The sequence below is a fragment of the Muntiacus reevesi genome, chromosome 3 (assembly GCF_963930625.1).
Source record: "Muntiacus reevesi chromosome 3, mMunRee1.1, whole genome shotgun sequence".
Lineage (NCBI taxonomy): Eukaryota > Metazoa > Chordata > Mammalia > Artiodactyla > Cervidae > Muntiacus > Muntiacus reevesi.
Window position 1 is genome coordinate 170,812,749 of NC_089251.1, and position 19,904 is coordinate 170,832,652.

Sequence of the window (19,904 nt, forward strand, 5' to 3'; positions counted from 1 at the left end):
AGCCTAATAGAAGCAATTATTTCAAAGAACTAGAATAATTGGGTGGCTTCAAGCAATTCTCTGTTAATTGAAGACTTGCAAATCTTAGTGGGTACTGGTTGTCTGACGATGTTCCTATCAGCTTCCTTGATGATAGCAAAGATTTTGGACAATCTATATAGCAAAATAAAATATAATCTAGCTATATAATGAAATGTTTGCAGTCATTAAAAATCACATTTTGAAGAATTTTTAACAAATGGGAAACTGGGCACAATATAATATTGAAGGTATAAAAAGCAGTATTCAAAGATGCATACATTTGTGCAAAACTCCCAATTATATAACATGGACATAGTCAGTGGCTATGTCAGTTGTACAAAAATGTACAACTAATGGAAATCAACATTTTAGAAGTGTCTTCCATAAGAACAGATTTTCCTTTCTATATTCTGAAAGGTCTGAGTGTGGGGGAATGTGATCCAGCAAAGAAAAGCAGGAAGGTAGGAGAACAAGGTCAACAGTGGTCTCTGATGAGATGGCTGAGAGTCTGCCAGCTCCCCAGGCAACAGTTCCCTGTAATTTACAGATGAAGGGAAGAGGTCAGGGTTCATGGAATATTCAGGTGGCCTCTAGGGGGTGCCAGACTGTTGATATCATTCAGCATGACTCCCCAGGGAATCTGGCTTTGGGATTGAATGTAGTTCAAGTTGACCAGAAATAACTTCTCCTTTTCCAGTAAAATTGTGAGAATGTGACTTAGGTCATGGATTTAATAGGGGACCAAGGACTGTAAATTAAATATTTATGAGTCCCAGATCATTATTGATCATTATGAGTCCCAGGTCATCCTGCTATCCAAAAGTCTTCCATTCCCCCACCAGGGAAAAATTATGACAAACGAGGGCTTCCCTGGTGGCTCAGAGAAAAAGAATCCGCCTGCGATGCAGGAGACTGAGGTTCATTCTCTGGGTTGGGAAGATGCCCTAAAGAAGGAACTGGCAACCCACTCCAGTATTCTTGCCTGGAGAATCCCATGGACAGAGGAGCCTGGTGGGCTATAGGCCATGGGGCCACAAAGAATCAGACATGACTGAGCAACTGAATACAATATCAATTACTTAAAAACAGGGGAAAAAAATTTTTTTTTAATTTAAACAGTACAAACCTGCTTTTCTTAGAAATGTAAAAAATATGTCTAGGTATGGAGAAAGCAATACACCAAAATCTTAACAGGAGTACTAGTGGTAGTGGAATAACGTCATCATTTTTTTCATTTTCCCCCCTGCCTTACTCACTTTCTATAATGTCAAGGTATCATTTATCATACTGTATCAAGGTATTATATTAAGTATCAAGGTATCATACTGTGAATGTCAGACATTGCATGGGCACTTTACCAAGGTAATAAAGCACGCATATGTAGAAGTATTCAGTCTCCTAGACGCCCCCCACCCCGACTCAGTCCAGCAAAAACAGTCAAGAGGGGAGAAAGTTTTGTGGAGTTAGAGGCTTGAGAACAAGATTCAGTGAAGGCTTGGGCAGAGAGAGCTATTAGGAAAATGAGCAGGAGAGGGAATTTTAATAAATCTAACTCTGACTGTAGTTTCAATTCACCCTCCTGCTGCTGCTGCTGCTAAGCCGCTTCAGTCGTGTCCGACTCTGTGCGACCCCATAGATGGCAGCCCACCAGGCCTCCCCCATCCCTGGGATTCTGCAGGCAAGAACACTGGAGTGGGTTGCCATTTCCTTCTCCAACGCATGAAAGTGAAAAGTGCAAAGTGAAGTCGCTCAGTCATGTCCAACTCCTAGCGACCCTGTGGATTGCAGCCTACCAGGCTCCTTCGTCCATGGGATTTTCCTGGCAAGAGTACTGGAGTGGGTTGCCCTTGCCTTCTCCTCACTTCACTCTAGGATTTTCTTAAAACCTAAGTAGAGTTTGAACTACACTGGTATTGCTTTTTGCAGTGGGAATTTCTTTTCTAGAAATAAAACTTTGAGGTTGAACAATGTGGATTCTGGCCATTAAAGAGTTCAGAAGGATTATTGCATTTTTATCAAACACCAAAATGCCACCTCAAATCCAAGAGGTGGGTCATCCCAAGAAATCTTGTTCATTTGCTGTTTAATCAAAAAGTAACGTAAATTCATGGAGTGTGTGTGTGTGTGTGTGTGTGTGTGTGAGTGCTCCTCTGTACCTATGCCAAACACACAGACATTCAGTTGTGTCTGACTATGTGACCGCATGGACTGGGGCCTGCCAGGCTTCTCTGTCCATGGAATTTTTCAGGTAAGAATACAGGAATGGGTTGCCATTTCCTGCTTCAGGGGAATCTTCCTGACCCAGGGATCAAACCAGTTTCCTGTCTCCTGCGTTGGCAGATGGACTCTACCACTGGCCCATGTGTGGTATAACCACCATTTTCTACCTATTTACCTGCCCTTCTTCCATATTTTTATTGTAATATACCTACAAGATACTGGATCTATGTCTTGTAATATACCTGTAAGATACTGGATCTATATCTTGGTGAAAAAGTGTTGCATAGAATTTACAGACTGCTTTATCCAGGAGTTACTTCATACTTAACCAAGTATGTTACCGTTAAGCAGCAGAAGCAATTGAAGATGCCATTTCGGGAGTGTTTTCCAAGATCACTCATCTCTTCAGTGGAAAATTTACCCTCAGTTGACCTCAGAGCCTCAGTCTCCTCCTCCATGCTCCTCTGTACCTATGCCAAACAGAGAGTCCAAACTTGCTGGGGCAGAAACAGGTGGGGGACTGGGAGAAGACTCTAGGCAGAGCCCTGTCTTTTAGGCGGGATGAAAATGGTCTGAAAGTAGATTGTGGTCATGGTGGCATAACTCTGTGAAAATACTAAATTTTAACAGGAGTACTGGGGGTAGTATACTGGGGGTACACTTTATAGAGTTCATCTTTAATCTTCCCTTCTTGCCCTTCCCCCACTGAAAGATAAAACCAATGAGACTTTTGATACAATTTACAATTCATTTTATTATTCTGGTACAAGAAAACACGTCCAGATATATTTTCAATTTCAGTTGCAAAACAAACTGACCTGAAATTTACAGTCTTTAATATAACTGTGATCACCAATAAATGAGCAAGATTATAAAAAGTGAATTAACTCGTCAGTAGTACAAAGTCTACGTAGAAGAATCTTTTATATCTAACACATTTTTTTAAGACTGCACAGCAATTCTGTTCATTTAAAACACATATGTGTTAATTTCAACTGATTATGGATATCACAAACAGAATGTAAAGATACATTTCCTCAAGTACTAATTGTTTTATTCTGTTCAATTTTGAGTTTCCGATCACCCTTTCCACAGATCAAAATACAAATGCATGCAAATAATAGATATAGAAATGAAAGAAAATCCAGTAACAAAATTAAGAATTATAATAACTTATGAGGTAAGTTTTACTTTAACATGTTCAGATATCAGTTACGAAATGCCTCTCTTTACAAAGCATATTTAAGATGTGTATTATATTGTCACTGAGCCCTTAGAGCCCCAAATCAAGTAAAATTTCATGCCTCCTAGAACATTAAATACCATGCAGCATAGTATTTTTAAAAATGTTAACTTTTAAAGCAGAATTGACTTCTTTATTTCTGCCCAATTAAGTTCATTAAGATCATTTGAAATGATACATTTGACTTGAAATAAGTTACTGAAATTCCAACATCAGAGTTAAGTATCTGTAACCAGTGTAATCCACCTAGCCCCAAAACAATGTAGTGGGGAAAGCGTTCAAACGAGAAAGCATCGGAGAGTGCATAAATGACCAGCGAGAAGCCAAGCTTCCCAGAGCTTTGCTGGGGCTGCCGACTGTCGGTCAGATCTTTCTACACAACTGAAAGTTCCTACACCAAGTCAGAGTGGACCATCAAACTGAAATACTCCGTATTTCCCAGTGGTCAGCCAGTTGGGCTCAGAAGCTGTGAGCTGTTCACCTTGCCCTGGCTGCAGACCAACCTGAACCTCAGCCTTTAATGTTCTAATGCTGCACAGAGGTGCAGGGTGGAAGCCACTCAATGCCTCGTGAAATGGAATGGTAAACTCCCATCTTCTGTCACCTGTCAGCTTCCTATAATTCAAGTCACCCTTGAAGAAAATTAAATGTGCCTTTTGTAGTGCAGCATGTAAGTCAGGAGCGACCTGAGACATGGTACTGAAATCATGAGGCAGAGTCCAAAATATATGATCGAGGTAAACCCATCTGCCCATTTTAATATGGTCTTCCCAGTCAACCCCACACTGGGACACCCACTTATTATTAGAATGCTTTAGTTGTTTGATTATCCAATTAAAATCGTGTAGAGTAGTATCAGAAACAAACCATGGAATCGTTTTCCCATAAAAATGGATCTTAGTAGCCAGTTTAGAGGACAACAAGAATTCAGCTAATACTAAGTCTGTAATAAGTTCAAATCCAGAATTATCCAGAACAATATCCACTCGAGTAACAGATTCTTTTTCTCTTGTTTTCTTGTAATTGCTTAGCAATGACCAAAGACGATCCATGTCGTTCACTAAAATGAAAGGTTTTAGGTCTTCTAATGAATTCATTATATTGGTCTTCTGAGAAATATGTTCCCCACCTGATAGAGACAGATCACACTTATTTCCCCACAGCGAAATCTGAAAAAGAAAAAGCACAATACATGTACCCTTCTTTTGAATAACTAATTAAAAAAAACTCTATTATGTAAGATATAATGGGAGGAAGGGTTGCTAAAAAATGTTCATAAAATTCATTTCTATGAAGCTCAATATAAAATGTCCATCCAATCTACATTTTCTCTAATAAAGTTGCATAAAAAAGCTGTGGCCTCTACTTTCAAAGTATATCCAGAATCTGGTGACCTGTACCGCCTCTGATGCTACCGGCTCAGTCCAGGCCTGAGTCGTTTCAGTAACAGAGATACCTATTTCTATGCTTGGGCCTTCAGTCTGTTTGCAGAAGTAATCCTTGACCTAAGTCATGTTATGCTACTCCTCCGATTAAAACCTTCTAACAGCTTCTCGTTTCAGCATGAGTAAAAACCCAAGTCCTTGCCTTTGCTCCAGGGCACCCTGGCTTCCATGGGGGTCCCGCAGCCCCTCTCCTTTCTGCTCCTCATTTCCTGAAGCCTCTTCCCCTCCAGTGTCTCTCTGCTGTTAAATGCATACCAGTTTACTTTTCAACTGTTTAAATAGACAGACAGACTCAGGAGAATAATTATTATATTTACCTGAAGAATTTTAAAAAATTCATTTTTCAGTTGATTTTCATCTAGGTCTTCAATAGTTTTCCTCAACTCTTGCAGGTGAGTACATAAGGCAATGACAGATTCCTGAGATTCAAAGAAATTTTGGTCTTTCAATTCTTTAAATATATCAAAGTCATCGATTGGTGGACTAAAGTAGGGAAAAAAAAATAAGTGAAACATTTCTATAACTCTGTATGTTTTTTTAAACATTTGAGTAGTTGCAGTTTTTTAAAAAGAATGGTAGCAACCCATCCAAAAAATCAGTGGTGATTCTTATTAGGTATAACACAGACAAGTTACACAAAAATAATCAATTTACACTAACTAAATAAAATTAAATAAATTATGCAAAAATAAATACCCAAACTCATTTTAATTAGTTGTCAAATATACTGGAAGTATTAAATAATTATAGGGACTGTATCCATAATTATTTATCTGGTGGGTTTTTAGGACAAAGGGGAAAGAGAAACAGAATTTCATGACAATTGCTTTAGTTTCACATTTTTTTGGGTGTTCAATGTGGTTCAGGCTCCAAATAACAAACATATGGATATAAACAGAATAAATGAATACAAGTCAAACACAGAATATTACAGGAACCCAATGACTACTTGCTATAAAGCAGACAGCACTAATGTAAATCTTATTCTAATGACAAATTTTGATCATTTATGTGTAGATTTCCAATATTTTAGCAACTTTTACTCCCAAGTTGACTTTGACCAATGGTGATGTATGTATGTTCTGTGGCTACATATTCATGTTGTCCAATGAGAGATCAGATAATATTGGCCTAAGAAAAATGTAACTCAGAAGGTATATGTACTAGCATAACAGACTTTACAGAATCAAATGTAAAGACATTCAGATCATCTGATCTTCAAAATTAGCTACTTTTTCCAGGGGTCTCCTAAATATGGCAGATGCAATGGGATTGATTAAGATCAAAACCAAAAACATACCAGAATTTACACACCCCAGTGATGGCTGCCTCCCCCCAGTCAGTGAGTCAGCCTGGAAAGCTACACCCTTAGTCCAAGAATGCTGCCATTGCTCAAAGCACTTTTGGAATTCCTCTTTGGGAATTTTCCTCAGAACCTGTTATTAAATGTACTGTCAGCGATGAGTATTTTCATGCTTTGGAGTTAATTTGTTTTTGGAAACAGCCAAAAGTCACTCAAAGCAATTTCAGTAGAATGAAGCATGTAAATCAAATGGAATAAAACATTTTTGGTCAAAAATGAGGAGTGACTAAATAATAATGAGACTAATCTCATTTTGAGGTTTGTCAACTGGCTCTGAAAGAAGTTTCAAAGAATTAAAAGACTTTTTTAGCAATGCTGAAATGAATCACTCTCAAGGTGAGAAAGGGATAAATGTATTTGGATGCATGGGTTCCACTGCAGGGGTCAGCAAACTGCAGCTTGCAAGGCCCTCTCTGGCCCACCAGCTGTTTTATATGATCTGCAAGCTCAGAATGGCTTGCACAGTTTTGAAGAGTTGGAAAAAAATTTTAGAAGATTTTGTGATACACAAAATTCAAATTTCAGGGTCCATAACTCTGCTGCTCTATCAGAATACAACCATGTTCACTTACATACTGCCTATGGCTGCTTTGGCACCGCTAAAGCTGAGGAGTAGCAACAAAGACCATGAGTCCCCAGAGCCTAGAGTACTGACTGACTGGCCCTTTACAGACAAATCTGCAGACCCTGGTCTGGCCTTGTGGCATAGCACGTGGGATTTCCGCTCCCCAACCAGGAACTGAACCTGGGCCCCTGCAATGGAAGTGCAGAGTCTTAACCAGTGAACTGCCAGGGAAATCCCTTGAGACCTGTTCCTTCTATTTTAAGAGAGCAAACTCACATAGCTACAAATGATTTCAGAGATTTTTAAATGTTTGCCATTTTACAATCTACTAGAGCTGAATATGTGTACACACTCGACCCAGGGGTTCACTCCTAAGTATAAACCCAGCAGAAATACACACAGATGTTCACCAAGAATAGGTGTGTGAATGTTTGTGGATCCAAAGGCGGTGTGTGGGGGCCTAAAGTTCTGCCTTTTGATCTGGCCACTAGGGACACAACATGTTCCGGTGAAGACTGCTGAACGCTTAAAAAATGTGCACTGCTCAGCATGTATATCGCACTTTAATAAAAGCTTGAAAATGTATGCCATTTTCTCCATATTTTCATTTTTCAGTATCTGAAGCATATTTAAATTTTACATATGGCTAAAACTTTGAATCTTAATTTGCAGACTATTCAACCACTTAACTCTAAAAAACCCAAAATACACATCTTGACAAAGAAAATTCAAAATATGTTTCAGTATGAGGGGCAAAGTCATCAGAAACATATCTTAAAGCTAACGTGGGCTTTGTGCGCAAAGTTGCTTCTGTGGCGTCCGTACTGTTTTTGACCCTACGGATTATAGCCCGCAAGGCTCCTCTGTCCATGGGATGCTCCAGGCAAGAATACTAGAATGGGTTGACATTTCCTCCTCCAGGGGATCTTCCCGACCCAGGGATCAAACCTTCATCTCTTACGTCTCCTTCATAGGCAGGTGGGTTCTTTACCACTAGTGACACCTGGGCAGCCCCTATGTGTGCTTTGGGATCCTGGAGAAGCTAGAAAGATAGTTCTTTGGTCACTCTGGATGGGTCACTGACCCAGAATAGGAATTCTTCATATAAGAAACCTAACAAGTTGGACACTTAAAAACTACTTCAAGGGTAGGAATAAATTAGGAGTATGGGATTAACAGATACAACTACTATACATAAGATAGATAAGCAACAAGGATTTACAGTATAGCACAGTGAACTGTATTCAATATCTTATAATAACTTATAATGGGAAATAATCTATGTATGTCTACACACACACACACACACACACACACACACACACACACACAGAGATATATCTGATCACTTTGCTATACACCTGAAACTAACACAGTATTATAAACCACTATACTTCGCTTAAAAAAACAACTTCTTCAGGGCTAGTTCCTCTGTAGGACAGCCCTTCTTTGTACTACCTATAACCTGAGTATCAGACAAATATCCAAATCTTCAAATATTTGCCAAAGAGATCCCCTTAGGAGAGTTCCACACCGCTGACTCACTGATACTCTCGTTCCCGGAACTTCAGGCTGAATGTTGCCTCTATCCCTGTTATCAAGCTGTTCCTGGACCAATCGGCACCAGCACAGGCTGGGCAGAATCTCCCTGGGGCATGGAAAGAAAACCCAACCTGCAGGCCCCACCATGGACAAGTTACACCGTTAGGATTCAATGTAACAATTTCAAAATCTGCTTATTTAAAAACAAACCAAAAAACCTTTGCCCAACCGGGTGACAAGCAGCTGGGTTTGTAAGCTTCTGTCCTAGATTTTTCACTCTGAACTAGATCCACCTCCAGAACTCAGAAACAGCATTCCTTTCACTTTTCTAACATTCGAATTCCTCTAAGTCTGTTCAGGGTGCCACTCAGTGTTTCAACACTTCAGCAGCTTTGTCTGATACCATGGATATTTTCCAGAGTTATGAAACCATCACCCAGAATATCAGACTAACCTTAGTCCTGGAAAGATATCCAAATGCACTACTTGTCTGAGGAGGGGGCTTATCTGACTTACACAGACCAGGCTCTAATACTGGTTGGTTCTACCAGTTACTCACCATGCAGCTTCAGAAAAGATACTAATCTCTCTGAGCCTCAGTTTCCTCCACTGTTAAATGGAAACCGTAACACCTATATGTCACTGGGTTGCAAAATAACAGAACTGAGCTGGTATTCAATACATGATAGCGCCTAGTGTTTCCTAGTCTTTTGCTTGGATCTATGTGCCAGGTAATATGCTATATTTTTAGTGAGTGTATTCTGCTTTTAAAGCACAAGACCTAAAACCTACTTATTCAGCAAACACTAAAAAAACTGCGACCTTTTAATAATTTATAAAGATTAAAACAGAAAAAAATAATAAATAGACTCAAGTTTATGCATGTTTCCCTAAGTAATCTTTTTATTTTACTTTCAGTGCTGGTTTAATCAAGTGCCTTCAAGTATCCTATATGCTATGCTGAGGAATGGATTCCAAGGAGTCCTCTTATTCAGCAAACCTGTATTTCTGTAACCTGTGAGCTAAAAGAATGATCCACATTACATTTTCTTCTGCTCTGTAAGGCAGTTCTCTATCAGAATTTTCCTAGGAAAAAATTAATCAGTATAAGCAACTCTATAAAAAAGTTATTCTGGAACATGTGTTTAGCTTTTTGAGTCGTTTTCTAATCTAGCCATTAAAAACAAGAGCGAAAATTAAGACAGTGCATCAGAACAATGCAGTGACTCACTGTTCTGTTGACTTCTTTCAGCAAATTAATTGACATATTATCTATTTTTAAAAACAAAACATATGCTTACTTTGTCCTGTCTTGATTTTTTATATAAACAATTATTTCAAATTAACTTTTTTTGCTTATTAAGAACAATTTGTTGTGTTCTGCAAATAAGTAAGCTCTTATAAGAATTTTTAATTAGTTCCTACCTCAGATATTTAATCTTAGGTCTATTCTAAGCAAGTGGATAATAACTGTCAAATAATCAATTACAACAATAACGTTTGCAGAAATATCTAATAGCACCATTAATATCTGCTGAACTGAATTCAGGCTTCATTTGGCTTTTATTTTAAAACTTACCATTTTATAATTTTAAAGAAAGCATAAATTATCTACATTTGTTATTTGATGGTTACAAACTTACCTTTGGATAATTGCTTCATGAATTCTACGATACATGTAGCACTCTACAAATAGCCATGGTGAGAGAAACCACCTTGGTTTCCCATCACTTTCATTTAAAAGACTCTGTTGATATTCTAGGTACTGATTCCATATGTCAGTATCAACAAACTTTTCAACCAAAGGAACAATCGGCTTATCTGTTTGCAATTCGTTCCGTAATTTAGAGAGAAGAGAAATTGCTTTCTTTTCAGCTTCCAGGCCTTTCTGCAAAAACATGGGAGGGGGGGTTGTTTATATATATAACATAGATACACACATGTATGAGTCTACATTACAATTAATTTATATGTAATTATCTTATCTATAGCTATAAAAATACATATGTACACACATACAACATATATACAGAATTCCTCTAGGGTAACAAATTTCTATGGATCTAAATTTAAGAAGGAAAAAATAAAACATTTCAAAACTACATTTTATGTCTTTCACAAATGTATAAACATTTAAATTTAGAATTCTTAAGTTGAAAAGTCAAAGAACACAAACAGATCTCATATCGACATTATCTTGCCTTACCTAATCCGCCTTTTTTTAAAGTTTCATGTTATGAACTTATCTCCAGGTGAAATGACCATTACCACATACGGAAAACTGCTTATTGTGTTTGTTAGACTTAACCACAAAAGAATTAAGTAAAAACACAATTCTTACCTCTCCATGTTTCTCAAAAAATTCACTTTTATGTCGATGCAATGTATCAATAGCTTTGGTTAAGATCTGGGGTGATCTGTCTTTAACTGTAAGATACGCAAATGATCTAGAAAAGAGTCACACACACAGCAGATTTTTCAGTAGCATTCACACTAGAAGATTGTCATCTTCAGTTTTTGTAACACCTCATCTAAATTTAAATTCCTTTGCAAACAACTCCTGTAAAGTAAACCAGCATTGCCCAACTCCTAGAGTAACTCAAGAAAATCGGAAAACCTCTCTGAGTGTTAGTCGCTCAGCTCTGTCTGATTCTTTGCAACCCCATGAACTGTAGGCTCTGTCCATGAGATTCTCCAGGCAAGAGTACTGGAGTGATTAGGCCATTCCCTTCTCCAGGGGACCATACCCACCCAGGGATAGAACCTGGGTCTCCCATATTGCAGACAGATTCTTTGCCATCTGAGCCACCAGGGAAGCCTGGAAAACCTCTCAGGTGTCTCATTAAAACCAAGCAAGCTTTGTGCCTGAAATCTCAGACTATTCCCTGGAGTGTTTAATCATTCTTACCCTTCTTATTATATTCCTCCTCTTCTCCTTAACCAAAAACTAGTCTAACAAAGTGATAAGACAGAAGCAGAATTATCCTAAAAGTCAAACAGGCTTTCCTCCTAGGTTTATTATTTACCAAATGACCTTTCCTACCGAGAAAGGTGAGGCAATGGATGTAAAACTGCCTGAAACACTTTACAGTGAAGAAATATGTAGAGAAAGACATTTACAACCCTGCTTCTCTTTCCCTATATTCTCAGCCAACATTAATTCTTTTCAAAGGTTTTTCTTGCTGCCTTCTTTCCCTCCCCAGTAACTCCTTCCATGCTCTCTAACCCTAAGCAAAATTAAGGCAAGTTACCATCTTGCTTTCCCAACCAGAAAATGAGATTTTCCAGAAGTGTCAGAGAATGAAGAAAGCTGGAGATGAGGAAAAATCTGTGTATACTCGAATCAAAAATTAAAGATACTCTTGATTTTAGCCATACAAAAATCAAGATTTACTGATTATCATTGTATGTATTATTAGTTTAAGGAAATACATGGTTCGGATAGAAAAAAAAAAAAAACTTTAGCACTGTGAAGTTTTTAAATAGAAAGCACAAATCAACTTATCAGTTCATTTATATCTTCAGATCACTAGAGACAATGTAAAAACAAAGACAGTTGGAATACTTCTGCCCAAATCTCCTATGCTAACTTAAATTTGGGATCATCACACTTGTAAAAACTCAAGTATCTTATTCCAGTTTTCAAAAATAGGATTATATGTCCTGAGTAGTTCTTCAAGAGCCTTCCTCAAACGTGAACCATAAAGCTTAAAGGAAAAACATTGCAAAAATGCTTTCTGATTCTGTGGCTTTTACAGTGAACAGGTTTTAATATGCAAGAAATGAAATGAAGTTGCTTCAGTCACGTCTGACTCTTTGCGACCCCATGGACTGTAGTCTGCCAGCTCTTTTGTCCATGGGATTTTCCAGGCAAGAATACTGGAGCTGGTTGCCATTTCCTTCTCCATGGGATCTTCCCCACCCAGGGATTGAACCTGGGTCTCTCGCATTGCAGGTAGACTCTTTATCATCTGAGCCACTAGGGAACAGTAACTGCTCTGATCAGAATTTAACTTTTAACAATTACTACTAATTCCTTGGAAAAACATAAAGAATACTAAATCAATTGACACTTGAATTTTCCAAGGCAGCAGATACAAAAAGTGACAGCTCTTTGAGATTCTACTTAACTAGTTAAATCACTCAGTCGTGTCTGACTCTGCGACCCCACTGACTGTAGGCTCCTCTGTCCATGGACTTCTTCAGGCAAGAATACTGGAGTGGGTGCCACTCCCTTCTCCATGGGATCTTCCCAATTCAGGGATTAAACCCAGGTCTCCTGCATTGCAGGCAGATTCTTCACCATCTGAGCCACAAGGGAAACCACTTAACTAGAAAGTATTATTTTTCTAGCTACTAAATTTGCTCATAGGTTTACAACTCCAAGAGTAACGTCTCAGGTCCAGGGACCTGGATGAAGGCAGATACACCTAGGACTCAAAATGTAAGGATGCAGACACTCCCTATATTTGCCTGAAAGTGAGTATAAGCTTAAATTCAGGGCCTACGGTGCTTCTCTGACCTCAATCCATTGCTGGTACAGTCAATTTTTTCCAAGTGTTCTTGTGTTTTGCAATATTTTTCAGTAAGGACACATCTCAAATGTAAATTGGGCCTTCTAATTTGTACTAACATATATTTGTTATGGAATCTATAATATGACTTTTAAAAAAGCAAGACGGTACAGGTACTTACAGTGGGATTACAAATTAATCCGATTAACTATAGAAGAAACACATTTCTTTATAGATCTCAGATCCCTAACTTTTGCAGACAGCTTTAAGCATCCCCCTCAAAAAGTAGGTTTATTAATTAAATAGGGTTAAGAGTCACGCGCTGCAACACTCTGAAAGGGGGCCTAACACGCCCATGACAGTCATGCGTGAGTTAAAAAATAATAATAAACAGTATCGAACCACTTTAAAGACGCATTAACTGTTCGATACAAATTAATGCAAGCCAACCAACACCGTCGAACCATCACTTGTAGAGACAGGTAAGGGTAAACGGGGATTTCCAGTCGGGATTCGCAGTCCGTTCCCATGTAGGCAAGGCAAAAAGCCACGAATCACACCGCAGCGAGGAAGCAGCAAAGACAGTCCGAGCCTGGAGCCCGGCGAGCGGCCGCTTAGCCCTCGCCTCCCCGCGAGCCGTTAGAAACCTAGCCGTGGCCCCCGGGGAAGCGGAGCCGGGCGGCGGGCTGGAACTCGCGGGCGGCGGAGGAGCAGGCGCCTCCAGCCCGCCTCCGCTTCCCTCCCCGGCACCCACAGGTTCCCCACGAGGCCCAGCTTTCCGCAGAAGCGGGGAGGAGGAAAAGGAGCCGAGAGAGTGGCCGAGGAAAGCGACACGAACCCTACGTCCCGCGCCGACAGAGATGCCGGAGGCCCCGCCATCACCTTCCGCGCTCCCAACTCCTACACTCGGCTCTCACCCGCCGCCGGAGGGGAGGCGGTGCCGGCGCGAGGGAGGAGCCGAGAAAGCGAGGGAGGTGGGTTTAAAAAAACACTTTTGAATGAGGAAACTTTATTTGGTGGTTGCAGAAGAGACAAACAATGGCCGGCTCGAGGATCCGGAGATATCTTCCGGGGACGAAGGCGGGGACAACTGAGGGCGACGAGAGGAGCGGAATCAGGAAGCGGGCGGAAGGCGGAAGCAAGCAGGGACCGGGACGTCTCAGGGACCAGGGAGCGGCTCGGGTCGCGGCGGCACGGGTCACGTGGTCCTGCGGTCACGTGGACAGGGCGACTCACGCTCCGCGGGGGCCTGGAGCCCTGTGCGCTTGCGCAGTGCCGGGCGCTCGCTGGGGCGCAGGTCGGGATTGGGACCGCCTGCGGGGAGCGCGCCGGGCTGCGGCTGCTGCTCGGTCCGCGGAAGCCCGCGCGCTTCGCGCATCCCTCTTCTGTCCGGCCGAGAGGTTAGTGCACTGCCTTGTTCTCCGAGCTTGTATGGTCCCGCACAGCGGTGCCCGCCTTTGCTGCCCGCCGCCCTGAATCTCTTAGGTCACATGTTTCACCGGGACCGCGGAGGTCCCCTGCCTGTTACGGTGATCTTTGGTCGACTTAACTGGGAGTCAAAAGCATTCCATCCATAACACATCTTGAATCCTTTTTTTTGAGCCAGTGCACAGCGGCAACTGCAAAGATCATTTTCAGCAGCTTAAGGAGTTGGAAGGCATGCTCCCAAATTAGCGCCTCTTATCCATTGAATTGTAGCCTAGTTGATACAGTTTTCTTAGTTGGTGTGTTCTTAGAAGTAGGAAATGCATCCAAGAACCGAGTAGCCGCCTTGTATTTCATTCAGAAAATAAGAGTTGAATACGTATTGTGTGCTGGGCACTCTTGTCACAGTAGACACAGCTGAACAGAAGGCAACTCTTTATCCTCAAGGAGCTTATATTCTACAGGAGAGAGAAAAAAATCTCTTCCGTTTCTTCCCGTTACAGTATTGTGACTACTTACTGTATTTTGTAGCCTTAAGACTGTATTTTATAGCACTGTGGCTATTTACTGTATATGTTAGTGGTTTACCGCGTGTATTATCTGTCATCCCCACTGTGATGTAAGTTTCAAAAGACAGGGATTTTTGTCTTATTTTCAGCTGTGTTAGCAAATAGAACAATGTCTGGCACATGGTAGGAACTCAGTTCATAACTTGTGTGAGTTAATAAAGTAAACATGAAGTATTGGTAACTGACGTTAAATGCAGTGGAGAAATAAAAAGTGGAGGAAGCTAGTGCTGCTGTCCGTTTTTTTTTTTTTTTTTTTTTTTTTTTAATGATTCTTTTTGGCTGTGCTGGGTCTTTGTTTGGGCTCCTCAGCTTCTTTTCCCTGCAGCATGTGGGATCTTAGTTCCCTTACCGGAAATCAAACCCAAGTGCCCTGTATTGCAAGATGGATCCTTAACCACTGGACCACCAGGGAAGTCCTGGCGTACATTTTGAATGAAGTGGTCCAGGAAGACGTCACTGCCTAGGAGGCGTTTGAGCAGAGGTCTGAAGAAGGTGAGGGAATAAATAGGTTTACAGACTCCTGGGAGAAGAGTATAAGGGTAGTAAGTACACAGATCCAGATGCCAGAGTGACTGGAGCCAAAGGAGGGGGGAAAGCTGTAGGAGACATGAGAGTGGTGATAAAGGCCAGGGAAGGGGGGACCATGCTGTCCACGTTAAGGTCTTTGACTTTTAGTTCAAGTGAAATGTGAGGCCTTCGCTAAACTTTACGAAGAGGGAAGATGGAATCTGACTTAGTAAATTAGTATATTTGGTTATGATATTCAGAAGAATGTGAAAAACAGAAGCTGGGAACCCAGTGCGGATGCTGTGACAGTAATCCCTGGGCAAAACAGCAGCGTGGACCAGGTTTGTGGCCGGGTTGTTGAGGACCAGTCACACCCAAGCCAGTGGGACTTGCTGACAGACTCGTTATGGAGAAGGAAGAGAAGCACCCAGGTGGCCTGCAGGTGAGGGGCGTTAACGAAGATAAGCATGTAGTTGCTGTTTCACGAGTCGGGAGACTGTGGGAAGAGGAGGATTTGTAGAAAGGTTTCAGAAGCTCAGTTTTGAGCCTGTTACAGTTTTCACGCTTGTCAGAGTAGTTTAGGGATAAATATTTGCTATTTATCAGTGTAGGTAACTACATCAAACTGTGAGTTTGGAGGAGATCAACGGGAGCTGGGAATAGAGAAGAAATGAGGCCCAGATACTGAGCTTTGGTGCGTTCCATTCTTGGGGTCGGAAACCAGCAGGAGAGACAGAGGTGCACCCAGTGAGCCTGAAAGTGGCGAGTGAGGGAGGGTGGGGTGGTCCGCTGTATCCCGCGTTGCTGGTCAGTGAGCGAAAATGAAGGCTGAGAAGTGTCTGATGCAGGAGTCCTTGATGGCCTTGACAGATGGGTTTTGGTGAAGTGATAGGAATGAAAGCGTGATGGGAGCGGGTTCAGGGATATCAGAGAAGAGGCGGTGGAGACGGGGAATAAAACTGCTTTTCTGAAGATATTTTAAAAGCTGCAGGTTCTGCCTCCCAAATATCACAGGGACTCATCCTTGTCCTCATCCTTTTATTTTATTTTATTTTATTTGTCCTCATCCTTTTAAAGGGAGATAACATAGATGCAGTGGTTTCAGTGTTGCCTTTGGAACTGGGAAGGCCTGGGACTTCCTTCCAGCTCTGCATCGCACCTATAAGCAATCCACCCCACTGAGCTTCCGTATCCCCTGTGAGGTACCTCCCAGGATTATTGTGAGGTGAAGCAGAGGATTTGCTGGGTGCCAAGTACTCAGGAAGCAATATCTTAGTCTCCATCAGTTCCTGCTCTGCGTTTTAGCCACAGATATGTTTCTTAGACGCGTATCTGACGATGTGAGTCTCTTGTGAAAAGCTCTGCCTTCTCCCTGTTGGTGGAAACTCGTTAGGATCAGTACTTAGGATCCAGCCACTTCTGCCTCCCTTGGAGCTACACCCCGTTTGTCAGGTGAACTGTGTACCTGGGGTGGGGGGGGGCGGGGGACTTGTTGATCCCTCTGCCCTTTTGAAACCCGGTTCAAATGTCACCTCTGATAAGCCCCATCCACCCTCAGCCAGAGGTTCCTTTCTCTGCACCCAAGAGCAATTGGTACATAACTCTGTAACGTACTCATCATAGTATAGTGTTTCCCCCACTAGATGGTGAGTACTGAGATTGATGTTGTATACCTGTATTTCCAGCCCCTAGCATGTTACTTTGTTAAACAATTGTTACTGATTTCCTACTACAAGCTTACTTTTTCTTTGCCTGCTGTGGGGCATGTGGGATCTTAGTGCCCCAACTAGGGATCCATCCTGTGCCCCCTTCCACTGGAAGCATGGAGTCTTAACCACTGGATGGCCAGGGAAGTCCCTCCAGGCTTCCTTTTAAAGAACAAACGTTTTAAACTGTAAATAAGAGGGGAGATTATTTTTGTATAGTATTTCTATTGGGGGGAGGTGTGTATCTTAACAACCTTTCACCCTACTGCCATGCCCAGCCCCACCCTGAAAAGCATGTTCCCCTTCAAGAATCAGCTTGAATCTTTCTGGTTGCCTTTCCTGACTGTACATGTAGACTTCGGAACCTTTTGTTGTAGTTCTTTGGTGGGGCCTAGGGCTGCAGCACTCGGTTATAATGAGGCATTTGCACACGCCTGTCTCCTTCAGGAGACCATTAGCTTGATGGCAGGAACCCTATTCTTCCATGGATGTATCCCTGGTCCCAGCTCATTGCTTATCTTAAAGGCTGAATAATTTTTTTTTGGCCTTGACATTGGGGATCTTAGTTTCGTGACCAGGAATCGAACCCATGCCCTCTGTAGTGGAAGGGCAGTCTTAACCACTGGACAGCCAGGGAAGTCCCTGAATACATTTTGAATAAAGGGGTTTAGAAGTACTAATTTCATTTTAAATAGTTGATATGCTAGTGAAGTAAATGAAGTGATCATCATTACTCTTTTTTTTTTTTTTTTGAGGTCTTTTTCATGTCCTTGTAACCTTCCAGAAAGAAGGCCAAAAGTTGACTACAGTTGATGGAAACATTAAAATTTATTTATTTTTAACCTTTTACTAGGCTTCAGTTGGAGAAGGAAATGGCTACCCACTCCAGTATTCTTGCCTGGAGAATCTCATGGACAGAGGAGCCTGGCAGGCTACACTCCATGGGGTCACAAAGAGTCGGACATGGCCGAGTGACTAACAGCAACAGGCTTCAGTTAGATGTATCTGTTTTGCAAATTGTTTTACAGAAATATACCTGTTACCCAGGAAAACATTATACGTGTTTTTTTAATTTATTCATTTTTTAAATTGAAGGATAATTGCTTTACAGAATTTTGTTGTTTTCTGTCAGACATCAACATTAATAAACCATAGATATATGGATGTCCCCTCGCTCTTGAAACTCCCTCCCATATCTCTCCCCATCCCACTCCTCTAGGTTGATACAGAGTCCCTGTTTGAGTTCCCTGAGTCCTATAGCCAGTTCCCATTGGCTGTCTTTCTTACATGTGGTAATGTAAGTTTCCCTGTTACTCCTCCCCCCTCCCCATTCCGTAAGTCTGTTCTGTATGTCTGTTTCTCCATTGCTGCCCTGCAAATAAATTCATCAGTACCATCTTTCTAAATTCCATATATATGTATTAGTATATGATGTTTATCTTTCTCTTTCTGACTTACTTCACTCTGTATAATAGGCTCTAGGTTGATCCACCTCATTAGAACTGATTCAAATGCATTCCTTTTTATGGCTGAGTAATAGTCCATTGTGTATATATACCACAACTTCTTTATGCATTCATCTTGTATGTATTTTTTTAAGTTTTTTTCTTTTTCTCAACTTGAACTTTGAATTCTTGTCTTTTAGCTTGGGTTATGGTAATGTCAGCCAGACTTCTCAGAGCCCTGGCTGGATCTCACCATATTTTGTCAAAAGCATGTCAGTGCCAAAGACTTATTCATCGAATGTTAAAACCACTTGAGGAATTTGAGACTGCAGCACACACAGCCCTGACAAGAAATCAGAACTTGGATTTGCTCTTTCCTGATGCAGCAACTGGTGGTTGGAACAAGTCTCAGGTCCTGCGGATGAACCAGAAAATGTCAAATACAAATGTATTCCCTGCATTCAACGCTGTGCGTTGCCAAGATGAAGAAGCTCACTTTCCAACCAAGAACTCCGTCAGTACTCACAGGAGAGTGACTCACAAACCAAATCTGCTAGGTTCTAAGTGGTTTATAAAAATATTAAAGAGACATTCCTCATCTGTGTCCACGGAAGCAGTTTCTAAACAAAACTTCCCGCAAATCAAGAGACCACTGAAAGCTTCGAGGACCAGGCAGCCATCCAGGACCAATCTTCCAGTTCTGCCTGTGAACGAGGTAAAAACACGGGTGGTGGTGGCGCCTCTGTTCCCTGACGATCACCCTAAACCCCTGTGTGTCCCAGCTCAGCCTCCCTGCCAGCGTAGGAGGGCTCCTGCTCAGTGCTGCCTTCAGGGTCTTTGAAGCCTAATAGTACAACCTGTTACCTCCAAAAGGAATCAGCATCGTAATTATAGGAATTAGTGGTACATATAAAGGGCTTCCCAGGTGGCTCAGTGGTAAAGAACCCGCCTGCTCATGCAGGCGACAGGGGTTTGATCCCTGGGTTGGGACAATTCCCCGGAGGAGGAAATGGCAACCCACTCCAGCATTCTTGCCTGGCAAACTCCATGGACCGAGAAACCAGGCGGGCTGCAGTCCATGGGGTCGCAAAGAGTCAGACGTGACTGAGCAACTGAGCATGAACTCACAATATGTATAAAGGCAAAATAGAGGCATTAAATATAAAAATGTAGTTTATAAAAGGATTAGTTAGTGGCCTAAGGAAATTTTGGAAAAGACTGGTATTAAGTTCACTTTAGGAATACTGCTATTAAAAAGCCCCCACTTAAAAAAAGTCAAACTGTAGAAATTCTATATTAAGTTTAAGAAAAAAATTTTTAAGTGAACTGTGTAGACAGG

The 19,904-nt window shown here is 41.4% G+C and overlaps 2 protein-coding genes across 3 annotated transcripts in view; one reads left to right on the plus strand and one right to left on the minus strand.

Moving 5' to 3' along the window:
• Positions 1-2,969: 2,969 nt before the first annotated feature.
• On the minus strand, positions 2,970-13,852 carry ARMT1 (acidic residue methyltransferase 1). The gene is made up of 5 exons (XM_065931112.1): positions 13,752-13,852; positions 10,741-10,846; positions 10,043-10,287; positions 5,247-5,412; positions 2,970-4,653 (listed from the first exon to the last, which is right to left on the minus strand). Exons 1-5 carry the CDS (start codon positions 13,790-13,792, stop codon positions 3,886-3,888), a joined length of 1,326 nt encoding a protein of 441 aa, XP_065787184.1. The 5' UTR covers positions 13,793-13,852; the 3' UTR covers positions 2,970-3,885.
• Positions 13,853-14,182: 330 nt separating this feature from the next.
• Positions 14,183-19,904, plus strand: part of RMND1 (required for meiotic nuclear division 1 homolog) — a 34,157-nt gene continuing 28,435 nt past the window's right edge. Inside the window, exons 1-2 of one of the 2 annotated variants that reach the window (XM_065931118.1) lie at positions 14,183-14,313; positions 18,766-19,280. In XM_065931118.1, coding sequence (XP_065787190.1) covers positions 18,774-19,280 — 507 coding nt within the window. In that variant the 5' untranslated portion in view covers positions 14,183-14,313; positions 18,766-18,773. The remainder of the gene's footprint in view (positions 14,314-18,765; positions 19,281-19,904) is intronic. The other variant, XM_065931119.1, reaches the window with a different exon arrangement.

Bases quoted from the DNA above. Each gene is read 5' to 3' on its own strand.
- ARMT1 (XM_065931112.1), bottom strand. From the start codon at position 13,792: ATGGCGGGGCCTCCGGCATCTCTGTCGGCGCGGGACGTAGG. The intron at 10,847-13,751 runs GTTCGTGTCGCT...ACTCTTTTCTAG, and splicing joins CTGTCGGCGCGGGACGTAGG to ATCATTTGCGTATCTTACAG. The intron at 4,654-5,246 runs GTAAATATAATA...TTTCTTTTTCAG, and splicing joins AATTTTTTAAAATTCTTCAG to ATTTCGCTGTGGGGAAATAA.